This window comes from Halichoerus grypus, chromosome 5, assembly GCF_964656455.1.
Source record: "Halichoerus grypus chromosome 5, mHalGry1.hap1.1, whole genome shotgun sequence".
Taxonomy (NCBI): domain Eukaryota; kingdom Metazoa; phylum Chordata; class Mammalia; order Carnivora; family Phocidae; genus Halichoerus; species Halichoerus grypus.
Genome location: NC_135716.1, coordinates 175,219,222 through 175,238,786, shown reverse-complemented (window position 1 = coordinate 175,238,786; position 19,565 = coordinate 175,219,222). Strand labels below are relative to the sequence as shown.

The window sequence follows — 19,565 nt, the reverse complement described above, 5'->3', positions numbered from 1 at the left end:
TTTTCACTGGTTGTGAGTTTAGAGAATGTGTTGTGCAAATTAGAAACTACAGAGTCATCTGGTTAATGCACAGCAGAGAAAAAAATTGCAGGCCGTTCTTAACTCTGGCAGAAAAAAAAAAAAAAATCCCCCCCACCCCAGGGTTTCCAGGCTGGTGGGAGAGATTCCCACGGTGCTGCCCACAGGAAGCGAAGAACAGAGAAAGGGCAAACTGGCAGGGGGCGGAAGAGGGAAGGAGCCACGCGGGGGCAGGGAAAGTCTGTTGCTCAGAGACAGTGGTGTATGTAGAGGTGGGGCATGCAGGTAGTCTTAACTGGGTCTGCGGATAAACCCCAGGGTGTTCCTGAAATCCCAAAGCCACCTGCACAGTTTAATGCTGGTGCGCACTTTAGGAGGATAGGCCCTGTCAAAAGATGAAGATCCCTCTGTGGGTCAGCCAAAAGTGGAGGGAGGAATTACAACTCTGGGAGTGGAATCCGTCTTTCTGTCCCACCCAGAACGCTGTCATTCCTGGGCGCCAACGCTGTCCTGCAAACAGAAGATGTCATTGCTATTAGATCCCTACTGGGAGGGGCTGCTTAATTTGCTTTAATCTTTGGACAGACAGCAACTGGCTGCTAAGAATAGTACCCACACTTTGGCGGATGAGTAATTAAGAGTTCACATAAGAGTAACAATTTAGATTAGAATCTTGACATAAATATTTAGCTCAGTCGGTTTGCCAATCTGACAGTTTTTTTAAACCTGTTAAAATCAATTTTACTGTCATGGGGTCCTTTTTTGAAGTGGATGAATTGCATTTTTGGTGAATGTGTTTAGGATTTTTGTTTTTTGTTTTTAAAGATTTTATTTATTTATTTGACAGACAGAGAGAGAGAACACAGTGAGAGAGGGAACACAAGCAGGGGGAGTGGGAGAGGGAGAAGCAGGCTTCCCGCAGAGCAGGGAGCCCGATGCGGGGCTCAATCCCAGGACCCTGGGATCATGACCTGAGCCAAAGGCAGACGCTTAAACGACTGAGCCACCCAGGCGCCCCTGTTTAGGATTTTTGGAGCAGGCAAACAACCCCCTCCTGGTACTAAAGAATTCGCTGATGTGGGAGTGAGATGTGTAAACCCACACAAGGCTATCGAGGTGCTGGGGGAAGGTGGATATGCTTCCCCAAGAGTTGGAGGGACATACGCAGGTTTCTGAACACGCCCCGTCTCTGCTGGGTGTCCACAGAGGACCTGGACCTGGGGCCCCCACGGGCAAGGCGCCATCCTGCTGGTGAACTGTGACAAAGATAATCCCAAATCTTCCACTGTAGACTGCAAGGATGCTGAAGTGCTTGACAGCAAAGGTAAGGACCCCCATCCCCCAGCCTCCCTGCTGCCCAGAGAGCTAATGAAAATAGAGCTTTGTCTTTTTGTAAAGCCCTTTTGTCTACGCAGCCTGAGCTTAGTAACAGCCCTCAGAGATGGCGGTTATTGGAAGCATGTTCTTTAATTTTTTTTTTTTTTAAGATTTTATTTATTTACGAGAGAGAGAATGAGAGACAGAGAGCATGAGAGGGAGGAGGGTCAGAGGGAGAAGCAGACTCCCTGCTGAGCAGGGAGCCCGATGTGGGACTCGATCCTGGGACTCCAGGATCATGACCTGAGCCGAAGGCAGTCGCTTAACCAACTGAGCCACCCAGGCGCCCTATTGGAAGCATGTTCTTGTTAGCTTATCTGTTGCATAAGAAGAATGGACAAGGTCCCGAGAAGGTAAGTGACTCAGCCAAGGTCACACAGCAGCCAGAGAAGAGCTGGGACCAGGGCTGAGTCTCCCAATGCCTCCTCCGGTCCCCATGCTCCGGTCCACAGCCCAACCTAAATTTCTGCTCTTGGGTTAAACCTGGGACCCGAAATAATTTAAAATGAAAGCCGGGCTACTGCCCCAAAGTCCTGTCAGAGCAGCCCCGAGCGCCTGCCACATGCTGGACGCTGTTCTGACCACTTCAGAATTATTAACACATTTGGTCCTTCAGTACAAGGCTTGGAAGTATGTACTGTCCTCAGCCCCATTTTATAGATGGGGAAACTGAGGCATGGGGAAGCTAAGCAATTTGCTTAAGGTCACACAGCCAGTAAGTCACGAGCTCAGGATTTGGACCCAGGCATCCCGACACCGCGGCGGGTTTGGGGGCACAAGGATGGTGGTGGGCGCAGGGTCTCTGATGGCACCCCTCTGAGGTGTGGCTGGGATGGAAGAGGGCGCTGGGGGCGGGAGGCTGGCCAGCCACGGCAGAAGCTCGGGCCTTCCCGGGGAGTTGCTAGGACAGCATAGAAATGGATGCATTTTGAAGTTGCATGCAGTTGCCTCCGCCTGATGCCAAGGGGCAGCCTCTGTGCGGTGCGCGGCCCAGAGTAATGATCAAAATAGCCAGTACCCTTCGTGGGCGCGCCCAGGATGCCGTCTGCTGCAGTCCGCACTTCATACATATGCCCTCACTCGTCCCTCTGCCTGGGCACTACTCTTAGCTCTGTTTACTGACAAGGAAGAAGAGGCACGGAGAGCTGAAAAAGCTCCCAGGCTCCCACAGATCCAGGGCTCGAACCCACCACCTCCAATTCCCTTCACCCGGGGACTAATGCCCAGTGGGGACCACCGTCCAGCTTCGCTCTCCCCCGCCTTTGTTGGCCATTACTTGGGTTGGTTCACTTCCCACTCAGGCCCAGGGGAGAAACCCATCCACTCGTCATTCCACAAATAGTTACCAAGCCACCTGCCATGCACCAGTCCTTGTTCTAGGTGCTTCAAGATGCTTCTAGGCTCCAGGGGCTGGGGACAGAGCAATAAACAAGACAGTCGTGGCCCCTGCTTCACTGAGCTTGCCTCCTAAGCTCATTCTCTTGGGAGAGGGCCAAAAATGTAATTAGCTTCAATTCCAAAATGAAAATCATTATTGAAATCCTGACAAGAACATGACGAAAATAAAACCAGGCGATAGGGTTGGGCGGGGGGCGGGGGGGGGGGGCTGAGGGGAGTGGTGAGAGAGGAGAGAGTCTTCTCGTTCCAGACCTGCAGGACATGTCCCTGGTGACCCTGTACACCAACACCCCCAGCGACTTCACCAAGCACCAGCTGCTCCTCCACGTGGCCAAATCGGAGATGGACAAAGTCAGGGTGTTTCGAGCCAGCCGTGAGTCGCCCTCGGCCCTCACCTCGGGGTCCCCTTCCCGCCCCAGCACAGCCCCTTCGCATCCCCCTTCGGCAAATAATTCCTGAGCCCCAGTTCTGTAGCATGTTCTAAGAACCAGGGATAGAGCAGTGAGCAAGATGGACACCCTGCCGCTCCCTTCTAGAAAGGGCACACAGACGAAATGCCAACAAACAAGAAGCTGATGTCTGGTGCTGGTGAGCACCAAGGAGGAAATAGCCTCCCTCCCAAGGACTGCTGTGACTGTGTTTGTCTCTTCCTCTCTGCCACACACACACACACACACACACACACACACACGACTCTTGTTTACAGAGGTTGTTGAATCCAAGCTGACTGTGTGTGTTATGTAATAGTGTGTTCTCCAGCACCCTGCTCATCAAAGACAGCATTAACTTCTCAGCAGCTCACAAGCAAAGAACAGAACAAAGCCCCTCGTGTCACTTTCCTCTTGGGGGGTTGAGAGAGACCATGTATAAAATAATGAAGTAAAACCTCTAGTGTGTCTGATGGCATTAAATGCTATGCAGAAGAATGAAACGGAAGAGGGTGTGGATGAGGGGTAGAGTCTGGCGGTGTGAGGAGAAGGGGTTGGGGAAAGCTGCCCCTATAAGGTGTCATTTGAGCAAAAGGCGGTGGGGAACAGCCACGCAGACACCCAGGGGAATGGCATTCCGGGCGGAGGGAACCTCAAGTGCAAAGGCCCTGAGGTACAATCGTGTCTGTGAGCTTGAGGAAGGCAGGCGGGGAGGCCAGTGTGGCTGGAGTGCAGGATACCAGCGTTAAGGTGGTGGATGAGGGTGGAGAAGAAAGGGGAGGTCGGCATGGACGTGGGGGAAGTCATCTGAGGGCTTTGTGCAGAGGCACGACTTGATCTGACTTACTTCCGTTCTAGATCAAAGTGACTGAACTGACAGTGATTTAGTGACAAACCAACTCTTTGCCCCTGCTGAGGCATCACCTCCTCCAGGAAGCCTTTCCTGGCCCTCTGGGGTTCTCTCCATCACAGCACTCATTACCATTGTGATTTTGACTGTCTCTGCTCCTCCTCCCTCACCCAGGAGGCTGTGTACTCCGTGGGGACCGGGACAGTGACTACCTCCCTGGTCTCCCCAGGTGTCAGTTGAGAGCAGGTGCTCAGGAATGAATGAATGAATGAATGAACCATAATGTGTGTTGGACTTGTATGTATATGATTGGGAATGGCTCAGGCACCCCCCCATCACTCCATCCCTGGACCCCCAGCCAGGGGGCGATGTCCCACCTGACGCTTTAGTTTCTTTCTCCTACGGGGGGCTCATTTAGCTCTGACATGTCGTCCTGAGAGTGGTGGCCTTGGGAAGGTATCACAGCACTGGGGAGACGAAGACCTGAGCCCCCTTCTCTCCACTAGGGGGCAAACAGGTCTCCAGGTACAGGCAGGTCCTGGGGCCACAGCAGCCCAGTCACCCTCTGGAGCTCCCGGGCGGCCAGCACAGCGTGGACTTCTACGTGGAGGGCCTCGCTTTCCCAGACGTCAACTTCCCGGGGCTCATTTCCCTCACCATCTCCCTGCTGGACCCGTCCAACCCGGTAGGCCAAGATGGCAGCCCAAGGGGAGACCCGAGCTACTGGGCCTCGGCCCAGCTCGAGGGTCGGGGTGCAGAGCCCAGCCGGGAAGCGGTAGGTGTCGGGCCGCGGCTGCCGTGACAGCCCTGGGCTCACCCATGCCTCACAGGAGCTCCCTGCCACCCTGCTTTTCCAAGACAGCGTGGTCTTCCGTGTGGCCCCCTGGATCATGACCCCCAACACTCAGCCCCCAGAGGAGGTGTACGTGTGCAGGTGAGGGCCCTGGGGTGCCAGGGGGTGGGGCATAGATGCACCAGGAAGGGCCCTGGGTTCTGGCCACAAGGCGCCCCCCGAAATATCTGCTGTGTAAATGGGGAAAAATGACCCCTACTGCAACATGCCGAGGGCTTCTGGCCAGTTTGGAATAAAAAGGCAGGGAAATTCCTGTTGCTATTGTTTTGTCCTCACTCTCCTGCCCTAATATGCAGGCAGAGGGCGCCTTTCTCTCCTGAAGGCCCATAGCGTTTGCTAGACGTGGCAGATGAAAACCCTCAGTCCACGAGCCAGCCTGCCAGGGCTCAGTGGGTGGCCTGTGGACCTTCCGCACCAGAAACCACTTCAAATGCATGTTTCTGGCCAACCTCAGAACTGGGGGGTCTGGGGTCTGGGGAAGGGGCCCATCTGCCTTTTAACAAGCTTCTCTGGGGAGCCTTGGCATCCACCTTGCCATCTGAGAGCACCTGTTGAGTATGCTGGGGTCTCAGGGACACCCTCCCCTCTTCTCTTGTGGTTGCTTCCAGGCAGAAGGGGTGAGGGGTGACCTGGTGGTTGCCTGGAGGTCAGGGCGGAGGCTGAAAGCCAGCAAGACCTGGGTTCAAATCCCGGTGCTGTCTCCCCAGATGGCATGACCTTGAGTGTTGACCTCTTCATTGTGGCTTCTCCCGGATGGAAGGGCAACCAGCTAGTCCCCTCATGGGTTGTTGCAAGAGTTCAGTGAGATATTTGCTAAGAGCAGAGAGACAGGATGAGCCGGGCATCTCCATCCAGGCCACAAACATCTCCTGAACAGCCACTTGCCCTTCCCCCACTCCGTCCAGGCCTCAGCTCTTGCTCCACCCCTAGGGACCCTGCAGGGGTCCGTGGCCAAGGCCACTGTCCACTGAATCCAGAGCACTAAGGGGCTTCTTTTCTGCTCTTTCTAGGGTGCTTGAAAACGCGGACTTCCTGAAGTCAGTGACAGCTCTGGCCAGGGAAGCCAAGTGCAAGCTGACCATCCCCTCCAAGGAGCAGAGCAACGATGACCGGTGGATGCAGGTATGTGGCCCTGTGGGGCGGGGGTGAGACACACCGGGTGGATCTTCCTGAGGGTCAGGGGACACTGGAGGCCCCAGGCTCCTGAGGCTGGGCCTAGAGGCCTGCTGGCCACCCTTCCTCAGATGGGCAGGAAGTGAGGAGCCTCTGAGGGTCTGGGTATGTGGGGGCTCAGGCAAGTGATTAAAGCGACGTTTAAGGCCAGCCCTTGCCTGCCTGCCATGGTCACCAAGATGAAAGCCACCTCCCTGCCTGAAAACTCTCAGGTGACCTCCAGAAATGACACAAAGCTCAAGGGGTTGGCGCCCGACCAATCCCTCCTGTGGCCCTCCCTCCAAGCCAGCCCTCCTGGGCTCAGCCACCACACCAGCAGGCCACACTCCTGCTCCATCCAGCACTTTCCATGGTTCCCACCTCCTCCCCCTCAGCCTGCTTCCAGGGCCCCCACCCCCAACCTGGCTGCCCCGCACCTTTTGCAAGCCAGCTGTCCACCCTGTATTGCTGTTCTGTTTCTGCGCCAGGCTCCCTCATCATGCCATGAGCTCCCTGAGAGCAGAAACCGAGTCTCACTCAGCTCAGCACCCAGCACCCGGCATGGGGCAGTGGCTGCCGACTGGACCTCGTGAGCCTCCTCACCACTTGCTTGCTTTCTCGGGCTCTTTGCCCTTCCATGCCATTCGCCCTGCTCCCAGCACCTCTGTGCCTCTGCTCATGCTGTTCCTTCTCTCCGCTATCCTCCCCGGTCCCATCGCCAACACCCAGGTCCCGCTTGTACAATCCCAGCTCGAAAGCTTCCCCTTCAAAAATCTCCCATCCCTCCCCTAAATCCACAGAGAACACCCTCTCTTCCTTTCTTGAAGTCCTGTCTGTGTTAAGTTGGAGTGAACAGGGGCGCCTGGGTGGCTCAGTTGGTTAAGCGACTGCCTTCGGCTCAGGTCATGATCCCAGGGTCCTGGGATCGAGCCCCGCATCGGGCTCCCTGCTCCTTGGGGAGCCTGCTTCTCCCTCTCCCTCTGCCTGCTGCTCCCTCTGCTTGTGCTCTCTCTCTCTCTCTCTGCGTCAAATAAATAAAATCTTTAAAAAAAAAAAAAAAGTTGGACTGAACAGTCTAAAATTGCTGGAAGCCCCATTTCTGACCTACAAGTGTGGCCATTTCAGGGGGCTTAGCCTAAGAGGGGTCGCATCCGACATCACATCTGTCTAGCAGAGTACAGACAGGATTGGTACCAGGTGCATTTCTGAGCCCTCCTGACTTCTGCCCCTTTGGCGAAGCGGGGTCTGACCTGCCCCCCCTTCTCTGCCAGTCCCAACACCATCAGGAGCCTCTCCTTCCCGGCCCATCACCTCCTCACTCTGGGTTCTATGTGACCAGCTCCCTGAGGACAGGGCCTGAGGCTCACTCACCGAGTCCCCAGCAACCGCAGCACCCAGCCCCAGCACTCACCAGGAGTGGGGGTGAGCCCGTTTGTGCACACACAGAATAATAAGCTCTGCTTCCTCAGAGTCCCTCCTCTGGGGTCGAACACTGCACAGGAATTTGCCCTTGACCACAGGGGGAGAGTGAATGGTCCACGCCCCCCTCCCTGCGCTGGGTGTCACCTGGACAGCAAGCCCATCAGCCCTCCTTCCCCTCGCTCTGCACAGGACGAGATAGAGATCGGCTACATCCAAGCCCCGCACAAGACCCTGCCTGTGGTCTTTGACTCTCCGAGGAACAGGGGCCTGAAGGATTTCCCCGTCAAATGCATGCTGGTAGGTCCTGGTGGGGCCTGCGACTGCTGAGATACCCCCCGCCCGAGGCCTCCTTCCTCACCACCCGCGGCTGAGCACCCCGGCTCCGTAGTAGGTGCGCTTCCTGCTGGGGCAGCAGTCACTCGGGTGGGCTGCAGTATTTCTGTCACTACTGAGATGAGATCTGGCTCCCCCTTTCCCGGAGCTCTTTCCAGCCATGAGCTCAGCCTGTCCTCAAAATAACCCTACCAAGGACATCAGATCAGGCTGCAGCATCCTTGTCCCACTGAAGATGCTCTTGCTGCAAGGGGTGGGTGGGACCGGGACTGGAACCTTCCCCAGTATCCGGCTGGAGGCTCTGTCTTTGGTGGGGGGTGGGGGGGCTTTGTGGCGGGTCCATCTGGGATATGGGGTGGGTTTGGGGATCAGAGTGGTCATTGCCTAGATGTGACTCTGCATGTGTTTGGGGGCGGGGGTGGGGGTGACATGTTGGTGAATCATGCTGGACTAGCCCGGCAGGTTCGCGTAAACTCAGCACAGAATTATAATCCTAGGAATAGTTATATTTATCGAGCATGCATTCTGTGTCAGACACGATGCCAAATTCTTTACAAGCACTGACTCATTTAATTTGTCCAGCAACCTTTAATCTAGATGCTATCACTAGGCCCATTTTATAGATTAAGAAACTGAGGCTCAGAGAGGGGCAGCCACTTTTCCAAGGTGACATGAAAAGAGAGAAGCTGACACTGAAACCAGGCGGGTCTGGCCCGGCGAGCTCTGTGCCCAGCATGCCGCCGGGCGCACACCCCGGGTGCAGGGAGCCCCTGAGTCCAGGCGCCGGGGAAGTGCAGAGGAAAGAGTGTGGGGTGTGGGGTGCAAGGTTTGCTCTGAAGAAAGGCTTTCCGAGGAGCACCCTGCGCCCCAGGGAAGGGGAGGCGGCCCTGCCCACACAGGAGGCTTTGAAAGGAAATCTGAGTTCAACTCAGCAACTCGTCCAAGTCTCGCTCACTCTCCTGAGCTGAGTGGTGCCAACGCAGAGATTTTGTAGGGTCCACAGTGTCTCTCCACCCGGAATCAGGGTAATCCTGTTTCAGGACCCCCGCTGGCCTGCTGGGACCGTGGTCCCTCCCACTGGTTGCAGCCCTGCTCTGTGCAGTGGCCCGTCCCCCTTTCCACATTCCAAGCATGACAGAGGCCAGATTCTCTGACGTCACCAGCCACATCTCCAGAGTCCTGCCAGGCAGACAGATGCCTCAGCACAGGGGTCCTCCCCTCTCCCACACCCAGCCTGGGGCGAGGGGCTGCGATGTGTTCATAGGCAAGCACGGCTGTGGTTTTCTGACTCACATCACTCAGGAAGAGAATTGGGCTAAAAGTCAAACTTGTCACCAGACAACGTCCCCATCGGCTTTTCCAAACTCATCATCATGGGCCACTTTCCCTGTCCCTCACCCAGCTCCAACCCCGCGGGCCTCCTTCCTGTTCTTCAAATGTGCCCAACTGCTCCTCACCTCATAGCCTTTGCATATGCTGTTCCCTCTGCCTCCAATGCCCTTCCCGCTTCACATGGCTGACTGTCCCAGCCTTCACGTCTCCGCTGCAGTGCTCTCCTCAGTGAGACCATCCCTGATGCTGAAGGACACCCCGCCTCAGCCCCTGGCATTCTCGGCTACAGCACCTCATTGGTTTTTTCGGGAGTGTTCTGTTATAAATCACTGATTTCTTACTTCCCTTTTGTTTCCCTGCTGGACCATCAGCACCAGCAGGGCAGGGTCTGAGGCCGTGGTGCCCATCACTGCTCAGGTCGCTCAGCACCCAGCTTGACGCTCACTGGGTATTCTTCCAGTAAGACAATGTCAGTAAGCGTTATACCACCTTTAAGTGGAAAACCAGCGGTACTTACCATAAATAGAAGGCAACCGTGAAGGTAAACAGAATTAAAACAAAATAATGCTATTAAAGCCAGCTCGATACGAATGAGTGCAAGAGCTGAGCCAAGGTTTGCTCTCCGGTTAGTAAAGTGGGAGATCAGCAGTTTTCAAGAATGGATTTGCGCACTCTGGGGCTTCGGTGAACAGAGACTGGAGGAGAGCGAACAGGGTGACACGTGTCTAAGTCTGTGCCGGAAGCTGCATCGGGTAGCACGTGGGAGCGTCCCCTGCGCCTCCCACTCCTGGGGGGCCACTTCTGCAAAGGGGGCACCTTCATTTGCCTTCAGAAGTCCAAGCCTGCAGCCTGTGGAACTGAGCCGCTTTCGTGGCAATGGCCAAGGCAATGACTTATATGGATTTTTCATTCATTCATCCCCTATTCTTTGAGCCCGTTCTCTGTGCCCAGCCTTGCTCCAGGCACTTGGAATGTGTCAGTGAGCAATGCCAAGGATCCCGCCCCCACAGAGGTGACATTCTAGCCCAGAAAGACAGACGATAAACAATAAGTACAGTGGATAAATAAATTATATTGTATATTGGAGAGTGGAATCCAGGGCTATAGCAAGAAAAAAACAGAATCAAGGGGCTCCCAGGTGCCAGAGTGGTGGGGGGATTACATTGCAAATTTAAATAGGATGGTCAGGGTAGGCCTGACCTTTTTGAGGTGACCTCTTTGAGAAGCAGACACTGGAGCAAAAACTCCAAAGAGGTGAAAGAGTTGGCTGTATGGATGTCTGGGTGAAGAGTATTCTAGGCAGAAGAAACAGTCAGTGCAAAGGCCCTGAGGCAGCAGCAAGACTGGCATGTTCAGTGAAGAGTGAGGAGCCCAGAAGGGGTGGAGCAGAGCTAGCAAGAGGAAGGGTGGGATCTCTGTGCCGCACCTACTGAGAATGAACACCATTCTCAGCGATCAGACTGTCGACGTTCCAGAAAATGTCATCACTCTGAAGGGATGCGCTATTATTGCAAAGGGCCCTAGGGAGCCCTGCGGAGGGACTTCAATCACATCAATGTAGAAGTCAGTCTCCTTGGGAGGAAGAAGAGGCTCTAAGTGGACAAATGGGCACTAGAACAGAACTGGCTGCCATTCGCCCTATCTGTATTATCTGGAGTTTCGTACAGAATGTGGTCAAGGGCGTGGCCCCGGGGTTTCTGTTACAAGATGAGCTCTGGGTACACTCACTTCCCCATCAACCTTGTTATTCAGGAGAATGGTTCTTTTGTTGAAATCCAAAATTTCCTGGGTGAAAAATGTGTCTGCAGGGTTCAAGTGAAGCCAGGTGTTGCTCGTTCAGTATCTCAAGCCCAGAAAGATGAGTTAATTCTTGAAGGAAATGACATTGAACTTGTATCAAACTCAGCTGCTTTGATTCAGCAAGCCACAAGAGTTAAAAATAAGGATATCAGAAAATTTGGGGAGGTATTTATGTTTCTGAAAAAGGAACGGCTCAGCAGGCTGATGAGTAAGATCATACGTTGTCCAGCTACAGAAACAGCAAGATGCCGGATGATTTTTCAGACCTATTTGTGATATTTGAAAGATGCAATAAAAGCTGTATTGATTTGGGGGAGGGGGAAATGAAGGAAGGGTGGAAGGAGAGACTGTCAGAGAGGTGATGGGGACTGAGTGGGGGGCAGGTCCTGTGGGCCACTGCAAGGCTATTTGTTTAAACTCTGGGAAAATGGGGATTGTTACAGGGTCTTAAATAGAGGAGGATTATGACCTGATGAGTGTTATAAAAGGGAAGCTCTGGCCCCTTGTTGAGAATGGACGACGGGGGGCGGGGGCAGGCGGTGTGGAGGTGGGGGCAGGCACAGTCACTGGTGAGAGGCGATGGGGGCGCAGACCTGGGGAGCAGGGTTGGGCGCAGGAAGTGGCCACATTCTGGACATGCTTTGAGGGCCGAGCCAACAGGATTCCCTGACCTCTATGAGAGCGAGGGAAGCCAAAGGTGACAGCAGGCTTTGACATTTGTGAGCAGTGGCCACCATTCCCTGAGCTGGGGAGGACTGTGGGAGGGACAGGGGATGAGGGTAGAGGGGTCAGCAGTTCCATTTGGGGCAAGTGTGAGCTATTTGGTGGACATCCGAGTGGGAAGTCAAGCGAGCGGTGGATGCCCGTCTGGGGCTGGTGGGGAAGTGCAGACAGGAGATAGATATGTGGGGTTGTCGGCACGTGGTCGGTGTTCGGCGAGACTAGGTGACAGCACCAGGAGGAAGAGAATTATAGAGAATAAAAGAGTAGGGACAAGGCTGGGGGCACCCCATCCCATGCACAGGAGACTGAGGGGCAGGACCCAAGAGCCTGCAGTGTCAGGAAGGCCAAGCACAGAGAGTGTGCGGAGGACATGGGTGTGACCAGCAGACTCCCCCAGTGCTGGAGGGCACGGCCCTTTGGGCTCAGCTGTGTGGTCATGAAGTTTCCAGGGCACAGTGGGCATGGGAGTCAGGCTGGCATGGGTGTTAGAGAGGAAGGGAGAAGAGGGATTGGGAATGACCTCCCTTTTGTAGAAAGCTAGGGCTAGTGCAGTAGACAAAATGGTGGTGCTCAAACACAGCCTTGTGCTAATCCCTGGGACCTGATGCTTTCTTATGGCAAAAGGAGTTGGCAGATGTGATTAAGTCAGGGACCCTGAGATGGGGAGGTGCCCCTGAGTTATCTGGCAGGCTCTCTACCATCATGGTGCTCCTTGGAAGAGGGAGGACGGAGTGGGAGAAGGCATGTGATGGTGGAAACACAGGACATAGCGATGCACCTTGAAGACGAGAGAAGAGACCACCAGCCACGCAGCCACTAGGAGCTGAAAGAACAAGGAAACAGACTCAGAGGCTCCTGAAGGAACCAGCGCCCCCACACCCTGATGTTAGCCCCGTGAGACTGCTTTCAGACTTCTGACCTCCAGAGCCAAAAAGAATACATGTGTGTTGTTTTAAGCCCCTACTGGATGTGTTCCAGCAGCCATAGGAAATGCACAGAGGGGATGAGATGTGTCACCCACCCATTCTTCCCACGAAGATCCAAGTGGGGATGTCACAGCCACTGGGTGAAGCCAGTTCCAGCCCAGTCAGGAAGCAGCACGGTGTGGTCCTAGAGGGCTTGCTGGAGAGACAGCTCAGATCCCTCCACCAGCAGGCTGTGGGGCCGAAGAAGCCACCCACGGCTCTGACCTTCATTCTTCTCTGCAGAATGAGGACAAAAATGATACTTTATAGATTCGTTGTTACACCTGAGTTAAGGTTTACAAAGCAGTGGGCACGCATGACGCACTCAGCAAGCGCTCGACCCTTTTCTTACCTCCTGAGTCAGCGCTCCTTCGGCATCCCCCAGATCATAGCAGTGTCTGCTCTGTACCAGCTCGGACCACTACCAAATCCTGCCTGTGGCTTGGCCCCCACCCTGTCCCCACGCAGGGGCCATGTTCTCTAATACTTGGCCCATGCCTCTCCCATCTCAGGGTCCAGATTTTGGCTATGTGACTCGAGGACCTGAAACAGGAGAGGTTACTACCTTCGACTCCTTTGGAAACCTGGAAGTGAGCCCCCCGGTCACGGTCGGGAGGAAGAAATACCCTCTGGGCAGGATCCTCATTGGGAGCAGCAGGTACCCCAGGTGAGGAGGGCAGGGACAGGAGGGGAAATGGGAGACCCAGGGATGCCAAGGAAAAGCAGAGGCTGCAATGGAAGCCTCCCCTACTTGCTCCCAGCCCAAGGGTCTCAATAAACTTTAGGGACTTGGAGAGGAATCAAGTGCAGAGTGACGAATACAGCTTAGGAGCCCGGTAGACCCAAGCTCAAATTCCAGCTCAGCCACTTACACCCTTTTCCATCAGTGAATATTTACTGAGCACCTACTGTGTGTCAGGCACTAGGCAGGTGCTGGGAAGGAAGGCAGCCATGAGCGTGACAGACAAGGCCTTGCCGCTATCCTAGTGGGGGGGACACAAAGGTAAACAAATAAGATAATTTCAAATAGCAAAGAAAACAAAAAAGAGAGGGGCAGAGGAGGAATGGGAATGTTAGGGTGACTAAGGAGGGCCTTGCTGAGAAGACAGCTCTTGAGCTAAGGCCCGATGACAATAAGGACATGGCTGTGGGGAGATCTGGGATAGAGGGTTCCTGGCAGATGAAAGAGCATGTGCAAAGGCCCTGCAGCAGGACTGAACTGGGTGTGTTCAAGAAGGCCAGAGTGGCTGGAACAGACTGAGTGAGAGAGAGCAAAGGGCTAGATCAGGAAGACCCTTGGAAACCAGGGCAAAGAGAAAACTGAAGCCCATAGAGGTGAAGGAATGTCCCAAGGCTACAATCCGACAAGGGATTACCCACTCAGGTTGGATCGGCTCTCCACATCTCTGGATAATATGGGCAAGCCCCATGTTTACCCACAACACCAGCATCTGGGCTGAGTCAATGGGCAGTGCTTTCTGAGGCTAAGCTCTGGTCTTTTTCACTGTACTGACTTGGTGCCTCAGTTTCCCCCCAAAAAAACTAGAATGGCAAATCGTAAATTCCTCCAATGTTCGAGGATAGAATAAAGGTATCCAGGCTTCCGAATCCCTTCTGTAGCTGAAGGAGAACCTCGACCCCTTTGCCAAGCCTCCATTCCTCTAGAGGCCCTCCTGTTGCCCCTCGCTCCCCGTAACGCTCCCTTTATCCTGTGTTGGCAGTGCTGAGAGCCAGGAGATGCACCAGGCCGTGCAGGACTTCCTCAGTGCCCAACAGGTGCAGGCCCCAGTGAAGCTCTACTCCGACTGGCTGTTTGTGGGTCACGTGGACGAGTTCCTGAGCTTTGTCCCAGCACACAAGAAGGTGCAGTCTGGGGGGGCTGCCTGAAGGAGGCCACACGCCTGCTCCCTGGGCTCCCAAGCATTGCTCAGCACTCTGCTTGGGAGGCCCGGCCTTATAGGCCTGACCAGCTTTCCCTCAACCCCAGCAGGGGGCACGAAGGAGATTGGCCAGCCTGGGTCCACGCCCACATTTCTGGGAGCCCCAGGGGCAAAGCTGACCTCTGACCCCAGTGTTTCTGCCTCTAGGGCTTCAGGCTGCTCCTGGCCAGCCCCAGGTCCTGCTACAGATTGTTTGAGGAGCAGCTGAAGGAGGGCCATGGGGAGGCTGTGCTATTTGAAGGCATTAAGAGTAAGTTGGCTTTGCCTTGTTCTTGCATCCAGGGTCCTTTCTCTGCCTTCATGTAGTCTCCTGTCACCAGATGGGGGTATTCAGGCAATAGCTACCTTCTGAGCACCTACTGTGCACCAGGCATTGTGCTGAGCGCTGGGGATGCTGTGTGAACAGGGCAGGGTAGCTCCCCGCTGTCACTGTCGGGGCTCACGGTCCTGGGGAAGTGAGTCAAATAAACAACAATGGCACAGGCGCTTTGGGAATATTTGGGAGGAGTCCAAGGGAGGCTTCCTGGAGGAGGCAAAGACCAAGCAGGAGCATGAGGAATGAGCAGGAGTTCGCCCAATGGGGCAGTGGGTTGAGAGGAAGAGTGATATCTCAGACAGAGGGAACAGTGAATGCAAAGGCACAGAGACAGGAGAAAGCGAAATGTGTTTGAGGACCTGAAGAAAGTTCAGTCTGGCTCAAATGCTGAATGAATGAATGAATGAATGGATGAATGAAAGAAAGTTCGCCGTCTGGCTGGAGCACAGAAGGAAAGCTTAAAGTCCGCAGACATGGGCTGGGTCAGAGGTTGGTAAGTCTCCATGGCTGAGAATTTTTATCTAATATCAGGCAACTGTTAGACCTCTGTTTGCCTTTGGAGATAATTTAAGGGAGTGAGAGAAACACTTTTAAGGAGAACTTACACTGATGAAATATTTTATTAAAGGCGTCTGCCTCCTAGATGCTCACAACGAACCTGTGAGCTAGAAATTATAACTGCGCCCATTTTCTAGATGGGAAAACTGAGTCCCCACTGTGCCTACTGGGAAGAGGGAAATCGACCTCTGAATTCATCTGCATTCTTTTTTCTTTTTTCTCCATGACAGAAAAAAAACAGAAAATAAAGGACATTCTGTCAGACAAGAAACTGAGAGAACATAACTCATACGTGGAGGTACTAGCCGGGGTGCGGGGCAGACTGAACCACCCACCCCACCGCCTTCCCTTCCCTTGGAGGCTCAAGGCAGAGCCTCCCACCGGCTGCGTGTCGGCTTGGTGGCGAATGGCTTTGGGATTTGGGTAAATGTGTGTGGGACAGACAGACAGACTTCAGTCACCACTGAGGGAACACACGCGAGTGATGCGTGGAAAAGAAAGGAAGGAAGTCGAGAAAGCTGGAGCCACAGCAAGACAGGTGAAACTCTCAGAGACAGAGCGACCGGCAGGAGAGAGGCCAAGGGCTAGAGAGACACAGAAGTGGCTGGAAAGACAGGGACACACAGGCAGAAGCCAGAGGTCGAGGGACTGAGCAAGCAGAACGAGGGAAGGAGGGAAGGAAAAGAGGTGTGCGTCACTGCCTTCCTGACCCTGTCCCTGGTCCTTCCCTTGGCCAGGCCTCAGCCCCAGACCGCCCTCCCCCACCGTGGTCCCCACCCCCTCCTCGCGGCGGCCCTGCTGTGCCCTGTCAGCCCCACCCTGGCCCTCCACCCTCTCATTGCCCCCCCTACCCCTGCCCGAGTTGGCCCGGCCATGCCCACCGCCCCCCACCTCCCCACCCCAGAAATGCATCAACTGGAACCGGGAGGTGCTGAAGCGGGAGCTGGGCCTGACCGAGCGGGACATCATTGACATCCCCCAGCTCTTCAAGCTCCAGGAGGAGGTCAGCGGGATCCTCAAGGCCAGAGCCTATTTTCCAAACATGGTGAGGAGGTGGTCTTTGGGGTCGGCCCGCCTTTGCTAATGGCCTTAAGTCAGGGACCCTGGGCGCGGATCCGGAGGGCTTGGCTGTCTGCTTGGGGTCCGCGTGGCTCACAGGGCGGCTCTGGGCATCTCACAACCGCCCTGGGAACCCGAGACTCTCACCCGCTCCCACTTCGCAGATGAGGCACAGAGAGGTCAGGTCTCTGGCGCAAGAGCACACAGCTGGTAAAATGGGATTTCGAGCTGGGGTTCGCAGCCGGGGGTCTGGCTGCAGAGCCCATGCCCTCACCACGTGGCACTGCCCCCTGAGGGCTTCCCTGTGTGGGGTGCTGCGGGTGCGCGGCGGACGGAACAGGCAGCTCACGCCGGCTCTCAGGTCGCGTTTGGAAGGGATCGAGGTGGGGCACCATTTCAGACGGGGTGGTCCGGGAAGGCTTCTCCGAGGGCGTGAGGCTAGCGCTGCCCAGGCTGGGTGGCTTCTCTCCTCTGAAGGGTGGACTTGAGGGGGAGCCCGCCTTTGTCGAGAACTTTTAACTGTGACCGCCCCCCTCCCCGCCAAGCACCATCTCAAAGCCATCTATTGTATTTTTACCATCCCTGTGCCCTGACTCTGTAGCTCCAAAGGATACCCGAGGGCCAGGCAGAAACCTCAGCCAGTGCTGCTGGGGCCCCTCAGCCGCCCTCTCCTGCTGGGGCTGGAGGTCACCTTCAGGGAGGAGCCCGAGCCCCCGGCACAGAGGACGCCAGACTGGTTTCCCCAGGTCACTGGGGTTCCAAGACGGTGCCTCAAAGCTAGTGGTTTGGGTTTGTTTTGTTTTGGGCATCAAGGTACCGCAGAAGATTTTATTTAGAAGAAGAGGTTCTGTGGTTAAAACAAGGCAGGAGGGGGCACCTTGACTAAAATTCCTTGGCCCCAAGCGTTTTGTTTCTCCATGTCAGCCCAGCCGGGTTTCCTAGGCAGGAAAGAAGGCTGATGCCGGCGGCCAGGGGATGAGGCATCACGAGTGAAGTCATCAGCTCCACTCTGTGCCTTGGCTGCTGGAGGCTCTGGAAGGAGCCTGAGCATGAGCTGTTACTCACCCCAGGAGCCCGCAGTGGGAGGTGGGGGCGTGAGCGTGGAACGGGCAGAGAAATTCAGGGAGCAAGACACTCAGCAGGGACTGTGTCTGGACCATAACAGAGAATGAGAGGCCCTTCCCTGACTCTTGAGCCCTGGAGACTGACCCTGCACCTGTTCCTGAGCATGACGTCTAATCGTCACAGTAACAGAAACCCATTTGGGCTCATTTTGCTGATGAGGCTCAGAGAGGTGAAGTGACTTGCCTAAGGTCACACAGCTATTGAGTAGCAGGGCTGCGATTCAAACCCATGTTGGCCTAGAGCCAGAATCCTCCTCCTTTCACCTCCCAGTATAAGAGAGAAAACAGTCATTTCCATAAATGATAATACATGGAGAGTGCTACCAAGAAGGTAATCATGTATTCATCCAGTCATGGGATATTTACTAAGTGCTGGCTATGGGCCAGGCCCTGGGCTGGCAGCTGTGGGGGGAGCAGAGAGGAGGAGCACTAACTACCAGAGTCCGGGGACTCATGGGCGGCTTTCCAGAGGGGGTGCCACCTGAGCTGAGCCTTGAGTAATAGAGAGTTTGCCAGAAGGTGGCGGGTGGGAAGGAGAGAACATGGGCCCTGGAGTCTGACAGACTTGGGTCTGAGGCCCAGACCAGCAGGGTGGCCGGAAGTAGCCCACTTTACCTTTCTGGGCCTCTGTTTCCCCATCTGTGAAGCGGGGCTGCTGTTTTGGAAGGTCAGAAGGAAAAGCGGACCCACGGGCAGTGAGGCAGGCTGCATGCCTTTGGCCCTGGGCTGGGACCCCGCTTCTTTGCAGGTGAACATGCTGGTGCTGGGGAAGTACCTGGGCATCCCCAAGCCCTTCGGACCCATCATCGATGGCCAATGCTGCCTGGAGGAGAAGGTGCGGTCCCTGCTGGAGCCACTGGGCCTCCACTGCACCTTCATCGACGACTTCACCCCGTACCACATGCTGCACGGGGAGGTGCACTGTGGCACCAACGTGCGCCGGCAGCCCTTCTCCTTCAAGTGGTGGCGCATGGTGCCCTGAGCCTGTCCCCCGCCCTCCCCACCCCGTGTCCTTTCCCTTTGGAAGCTCCTGGCCAGAGGCTCTGGTCCCCTGCAGTGTGGCACAGCAAGAGCTCTGGGGGACAGATCGTCTCCCTGGGTGTGGCCACCCTCCCGGCAGCGTCTTGCTCCCCTCCGCCGTGCCCTGGAGCCCTGGGCACCCCCTCTGAAGATCCCAAGATAGTCCTGGCCTTGCAAACTTGTTTCTGCTGTGAGATGCTGCAATAAAGTTTGATAATCTCTTTGTAAGGGAGGTCAAGCTCTCATTGCTCTTTGTGCGTTCACTCCTTGTCATGGTCAGGCTGAATGTTGCAAATTCGAAGTTGAAGGTCAGCGCTACTCTGTGTGGCTTTTTCTCCCAGGTCTATACTTGGTCTATGAAGTCTTCTGTGATCTGAGCCCAGCTGATTCTACGCTCCCATGGAGCCTTTGGTGGGGCAGCGGGGGGTGGGGGGGAGGCTGAGCCCCGAGGATGCAGCACATCCCTCCTCTAGGCTGCATTGAAGTCAGCTCCCCAGCAGCCAGCCGGCTGAACATCCCGAGGCATACGGATGCCCGTCTGATGACTCGCTGTCATGTGTATGTGTGACAGACACACCTCCGCTGTGTGTTTCCTGATAAAGAAAATTATAGGAAGCACACTGGATGCCGAGCACATCGGCAGGAAGAGCGCCAGGGACAGTCATGTCAGCCTCAGACTTCTCGGGACACCCCAAAGGGATGTGTACGAAGTTCCGAGGGCAAAGGTGGGGCCAGGAATTGCATTCCTGTTCGTGCTGTCCTCTGAGAAAAAGGCAGCAGACGGCCAGTGCTAGAACCCGAGGGGGCGTGAGCGTGAGGATTTGACTGCCGTGTGAGATCCATACACACGCCGGCGAATTCTCTGTGTCCCTCGCATTTGTCGTTCCCGTTCTAAGA

At 55.2% G+C, this 19,565-nt stretch overlaps 1 protein-coding gene and 1 pseudogene across 1 annotated transcript in view; both read left to right on the top strand.

The window, feature by feature from the left end:
* PADI4 (peptidyl arginine deiminase 4) overlaps positions 1–18,896 on the top strand; it is a 36,783-nt gene extending 17,887 nt beyond the window's left edge. The window contains exons 5-16 of the mRNA XM_036066973.2: positions 1,225–1,342; positions 3,044–3,166; positions 4,578–4,756; positions 4,902–5,005; positions 5,935–6,046; positions 7,688–7,795; positions 13,164–13,318; positions 14,373–14,514; positions 14,739–14,841; positions 15,696–15,763; positions 16,370–16,510; positions 18,397–18,896. Coding sequence (XP_035922866.1) covers positions 1,225–1,342; positions 3,044–3,166; positions 4,578–4,756; positions 4,902–5,005; positions 5,935–6,046; positions 7,688–7,795; positions 13,164–13,318; positions 14,373–14,514; positions 14,739–14,841; positions 15,696–15,763; positions 16,370–16,510; positions 18,397–18,630 — 1,587 coding nt within the window. The 3' untranslated portion in view covers positions 18,631–18,896. The remainder of the gene's footprint in view (positions 1–1,224; positions 1,343–3,043; positions 3,167–4,577; positions 4,757–4,901; positions 5,006–5,934; positions 6,047–7,687; positions 7,796–13,163; positions 13,319–14,372; positions 14,515–14,738; positions 14,842–15,695; positions 15,764–16,369; positions 16,511–18,396) is intronic.
* On the top strand, positions 8,279–11,473 carry LOC144381787 (large ribosomal subunit protein uL6 pseudogene; annotated as a pseudogene).
* Positions 18,897–19,565: the final 669 nt, after the last annotated feature.